The sequence below is a fragment of the Eumetopias jubatus genome, unplaced genomic scaffold, assembly GCF_037043125.1.
Source record: "Eumetopias jubatus isolate StellerSeaLion01/CBP00866 unplaced genomic scaffold, mEumJub1_p1.0 scaffold_1, whole genome shotgun sequence".
Lineage (NCBI taxonomy): Eukaryota > Metazoa > Chordata > Mammalia > Carnivora > Otariidae > Eumetopias > Eumetopias jubatus.
This window is the reverse complement of record NW_028274807.1, coordinates 121,367,324-121,372,912: the sequence shown is the minus strand read 5'-3', so window position 1 is coordinate 121,372,912 and position 5,589 is coordinate 121,367,324. Positions and strand designations below refer to the sequence as shown.

At 45.9% G+C, this 5,589-nt stretch overlaps 1 protein-coding gene across 1 annotated transcript; it reads right to left on the bottom strand.

The window, feature by feature from the left end:
* Positions 1 to 3,701: 3,701 nt before the first annotated feature.
* On the bottom strand, positions 3,702 to 4,548 carry LOC114204304 (proline-rich protein 23A-like). The gene has a single exon (XM_028097428.2). It carries the CDS (start codon positions 4,452 to 4,454, stop codon positions 3,702 to 3,704), a length of 753 nt encoding a protein of 250 aa, XP_027953229.2. The 5' UTR covers positions 4,455 to 4,548.
* Positions 4,549 to 5,589: the final 1,041 nt, after the last annotated feature.

Sequence of the window (5,589 nt, the reverse complement as noted above, 5' to 3'; positions counted from 1 at the left end):
TATGTTAACTAACTAGAATTTATTTTTATTTATTTTTTTAAAAGATTTTATTTATTTATTTGACAGAGAGAGACACAGTGAGAGGTGGAACACAAGCAGGGGGAGTGGGAGAGGGAGAAGCAGGCTTCCTGCTGAGTAGGGAGCCCGATGCGGGTCTCGATTCCAGGACCCTGGGATCATGACCTGAGCTGAAGGCAGACGCTTAACGACTGAGCCACCCAGGCGCCCCAACTAAATAGAATTTGAATAAAAATTTGAAAAATCAAAACAAAACAGAAAAACCCGAAATGTGTCCCCAAAACAAGACTTATTTACTCAGAAGGAAATCAATCTCAATAGCTGCCAAATAATTGGAGATTTTATGCCTAAGGAAATGGAATTATTGGGCTAATTGATACATAATTTAAAATAAGAATGCTTAATTCTTCTAGAGATAAAGGAGGAGATACCCATTAAATAAGAAAAGTTTATATGACATTGATTAAAAGTTGTGAAAGAAGGGCAGGTAGATATATTAAAAAACAAGCAATGGGAAGTCATGAAAAGGAAAAATGCAGTATTTGAAATATACACTGTATTATAAAGAACGTAAACAGAATTTTGAAAAAAGAAAAGGATAGAATCAGTGAATTGTAAGAGAGAAAGTGGGTTATCATAAAGGCCACAAAAACAGAATATAGATACTAAGAGATGCAAGGTTAAGAGTATTGATTAAGCAGCATCACCCTTTATCTATTGGAAGTTACAGATATTGGAGAGGGATTCAGTGGTCCAAGAGATACTCATTCTGCGATTTTTTTTTTAAAGTTAATTCTCCAGATTTAAAAAACTCATTGAGGGGCGCCTGGGTGGCTCAGTCGTTAAGTGTCTGCCTTCAGCTCAGGTCATGATTCCAGTTTCCTGGGATTGAGCCCCGCATCGGGCTCCCTGCTCCGCGGGGAGCCTGCTTCTCCCTCTCCCACTCCCCCTGCTTGTGTTCCCTCTCTCACTGTGTCTCTCTCTGTCAAATAAATGGATGAAATCTTAAAAAAAATAAAAAAAATAAAAAAATAAAAAGCTCATTGAGTTGCAGCAAGCAAAATTTCTCCCCCTAAACACATCACGTTGACACTGTAGAATATCAAGGTCAAGAAAAATAGTAAATTGTAAAAAGAACCCCTGCAAAGGAATGGCAATACAAATGACAGAAGGCTTCTCAACTGTAACAATAAATGGCAAGGCAAATGATAGAATAATATCTCTTTTTCTTTTAAGATTTTATTTATTTGACAGAGAGAGTGAGCACAAGCATGGGGAGCAGCAGGCAGAGGGAGAAGCAGGCTCCCCGCCGAGCAGGGAGTCCAATGTGGGGTTCGTTCCCCAGGACCCCGGGATCATGACCTGAGCTGAAGGCAGATGCTTGACTGACTGAGCCACCCAGGCGGCCCTAGAGCAATATCTTTAAATCGGTGAGAAAGTATAGGCATTATTTTATTTTATTTTATTAAGTAGGCCTCGTGCCCAATGTGGAGCCCATCAGGGCATGGAGCTAAACATGGGGCTTAAACTCAACAACCCTGAGATCAAGACCCAAGATGAGATCAAGAGTTGGTCACCCAACTGACTGAGTCACCCAGGTGCCCCTAATTATTTTAGAATTCCAACTCTCACTAGCATATTACACAGGTTTGAGAGTGTAACTGAAATATTTGCAAACATGCAAAACTAAGATTTACACACAGGCCACAGCTGAAAGAATTTAAAGAGCATACCTTGGTAAGAAGAAAAACAAGTATGGAATGAAGGAGTGGAATGCAAGAATGGAAGGTGAGCAAAGACACTGGCAAAGCATGTTGGCAAATCTAAATAATAATAATAATGTTCAACAGAAAAAAATGAGCATCTTGTTGACATTAGCTTTATCATGAATAATTTATTTTGTTATAAATATGAGGCAAACCTGGCAAAATATATTTTAAAATTAGAAGTTGTATATGGTTGTTTGTAAAAACAAAACTAAAAACAAGAAAAAGGAACTGAAGGTAGAATTAGAATTGTATGAAATAATGTGGAATAGCAGAAAGGCAAAGATATTACCTTTTTAGGAGGTGCACATCACCACATTAATAGATTAAATAAGGAAGTACAAAAGTCATCTATGCATACAGAAAAGTTTGTGTTAAAATTTAACATTAAAAACCCTTAAGGTGACCCAGCAGTTACTGTCTTTCCCTTTCTACCTTCTCAAGTCCTCAGGAGGGCATCCAATTTTTAAGATCCCTGAAGCCTCAAGCCTGGTCCCATTTGCTCTGTTGGCAGGTTTCTGTATGTATCCAGTGACCCAAAGGTTCCATGCAGCTATTTTATGTATACACACAATTAACTGCCAATATTTATAGTAATTTGAGAAAGTCTTTGTAGTCAGTCAAAATAGACAAAACAGAAGTCCAAGATTTTTTCATGATTAGAAAGACTCAAAACTAACTTCTTCAATAGGATAAGGGCTATCTACCAACCATGCGCGCGCACGCGCACACACGCACACACACGCACACACACACACACACACACAGAAATCAAGGACACAAACTGAGGGTTACAGAAGGGAGGGGGGTAGGAGGATGGGGTGACCGGGTGATGGGTATTAAGGAGAGCACGTGTTGGGATGAACACTGGGTGTTATATGTAACTAATGAATCATTGAACATTACAACAAAAACTTATGAGGTACTATATGTTGGCTACTGAACATAATGAAAAATAAAAAAAATGAAAATAAACTTAAAAAAATCAAGGAAAAATAAAATGTAAGAGGCTTGTCAAAAAAAGACAATATTCCCATTATTTTGGACATATTGCATTTATTAGTTAAGCAAGACAATCTACAGATAAGCCATTAAATAAATTAAATCATTTTTCTGGATACCAGAACAACATTAACAAATTATTTCTATATGCCAGTTACAATGCACAAAATATATTCAGGATCTTAGAACTATCAAAACACAGAGTCTTTAGAATTATAAGCTTTTCCAGCACTGGAGAATTATAGTAAAAATATATTGGAAGAAAATGATGCAAAATAGTTGGTTCTTTTGGGAAAAATCCCCCGACCAATATAGTTAAAATATTTGATAACCTCCTCATTAAAAAATGGAGGGCACATGATCATCGCTCCTCATTCTATGTTTGTTTTGTATCCAACAAACATTTGTCCACATACACCTATTTGTTAGATTCCCCAAAAGCATCTACAGCCCCCCAAAAGTCAAAATGACAAGGTTGTCATAAACTAGCACGGACACTGGGGCCAAAACCCATTAAGATTTTTTTTTTTTTTTTTTTAGTAATTACTATAATTTTTGGAGGAAGAGGTGCAGTGGTAGGGTGCTGGGGAAAGGATGGGTTTTTAGAAAAAAGTGCAAAACTAGGGAGAATGGAGCTACTTAAGCGTAACCTTATAGAGAAAATAACCTGAGCAGCGTTTCGGATTTCTGGAAGTACACTGTATTTCCAGCAGCATTTCGTTGCTGAGGTGATTTCCTTTCAGATGTTTCGGTTCGCCATTGATCCAACATTTTGCAATGCAGCTTGCATCAAAGGAGCATCTGTCCGTTATTCATGCTTGGTGATTGTCGCAGGTCGTGCAATGTACACAGCCAGCGGCTCTTCGAAGACAGTCTTAAGGTGCCCACTGGGTGGCAAGGGATTGTGGGAGCAGTTCATTCCTGGAACAGGCGTCTCCGGGCCTTGCGGGAGGCACCCGGGGGGCGCTGGGGGCGCGCGTGGGGACCTGGACTCGGAGAGGGAGGTAGAGGTTGGAGTGGCGAGTTGGGGAAGGGCTCCAGAAGGTGGGCGTCCAGGTTGAAGTAGCGGAGAAGAGAGCGTCTCTTTGGACTAGGGGTGGGGGCCCAAGGCCAGGGATCTGGTACGGGGCCCTGCGGGTGAGGGCTGGCCACCCTTCCAGCGCAGGGGCGGAGCCCAAGGACGGAGCCCACAGCAGGGTCGGTCCGGGGCGGCAGGAACTCGGGGTCCGCGTCTTCCTCGTAGGCCTCTTCTTGGGCGGCCATCTCTGGGACAGGAGCGCAGAAGAATCCCTGCTCGACGGCGACTTGGTGCCCGGGCGCGTTCAGGAAAGCGCCCAGTTCCAGGCCGGCAGGAGAGTGGCCCTGCCCTCCCGAGCGCAGGAGAGCCTCGGGGACCAGCACGAGGGTGAGCTCTCCGAGGGTCACTTGCAGGGCCGACGTTGGCTCGGGCTCGAGCACCAGGTCGACGTCGTCCAGGAGCAGCTGCAGGGCACAGCCGGTGGCCAGGACCACCACAGAGGTGAGTGCGCCGGCGGCCGGGGGCCCCCCCAGGCCTTCCAGGCCCACAGGCTCCTCGGTTCGGCGGCGCTTGGCAGGGCGGGGTCCTCCGGGCGGGGGTCCCCAGCAGGGCTCAGGGTGGGCGCTGGGGCTGCGGGGCCGGCTGCCCATCACCTGGACGGCGCTGCGGGCGGCGCTCCCGGGGCCTGTTAGAGGGTGTGAGGGACTGGGTCCTGCACGCAGGGACAGCTCTCGACGACAGGTGAGGCGGCCGGGGGCGGCGGGGCGCGGCACCGGGCGACGCAGAGAGAGTGCCTGGAGTTCTGGGGGCGCCTCCTGAGAGGCCCGTAGTCCTGGGGTTCTGGTGGCGCAGCAAGGGCGCGGGGCTCAACCTCGGGCGTTCGAATCCCAGGTTTCTCACACTGACCGGTCTGCGCGGATCTTTCAAGTGCCGCCGGCGGAACCAAAGTCGCAAAATGTCACGCTAGGCTCCGCCCCTTCCGAGGCTCCGCCCCGTAGAGATCGCGGTATCTGTGCAGCCCAATAGCCGAGGCCGTGGTTAGGGAAATACTTTCATGGGCCTCTAGGAGGCAGAGCAGTGGTGCCGCTCTAGGGCTTGGCTTCCAGGGTCAAGATCTCGACCTTCCTTGAGCTGGCCTCAGATGAGGAGGGCCTTAATCGGAAAAGTTGTGTTTCAATTCCCGCCAGTGGAAAGCTGTACCAGGACAGGGAGATGTAAGGCCCGCCTCCCCTGAAGCCCCGCCCCGGAAATGACCTGTGCTTTTCTTTCAGTTGAATAGTGGGAAGAGTTTTTGGACCATATCCTTAGGCCTCTTTGGAAGTTGTAAACCCCTGTTAGAACCTTTCAGAGGTGTTTAGGGGGAAATGAGATTAGGGTTGAGTGCGTTAATAGCTGGCCCTGCAAGGGGTCAGAATGCTCTGACCCCAGAATGCCGGCTGGTTGTGAGAAAATATGTAAAGGCCCTGCAAGATCAATTTATTACCATACTATATACATATCTGTTTTGTACTGTAGTAATTATTATACTACCATCATCAGTAGTAAGAGTTTATTTAGTTTGACCTAAAATACAACCACAAAGTATATCTATTTTAGCCCAGTTGACAGATGATGAAAATGTCATGCAGAGGGTTAATCGGTTTGCTCAGAAGCCAGGGAACTAGCAGAACTGGGTCTGACATGACAAGGCCCACTTAAGAAGATGCGGCGTCAGCGCCTTGACCTGAGTGTCAGGTTAAAGGTGCTTTGGCATGGTTATTGTGGCTGCAAAAGGAAGGTGTGGCT

Bases quoted from the DNA above. Each gene is read 5' to 3' on its own strand.
- LOC114204304 (XM_028097428.2), bottom strand. From the start codon at position 4,454: ATGGGCAGCCGGCCCCGCAGCCCCAGCGCCCACCCTGAGCCCTGCTGG.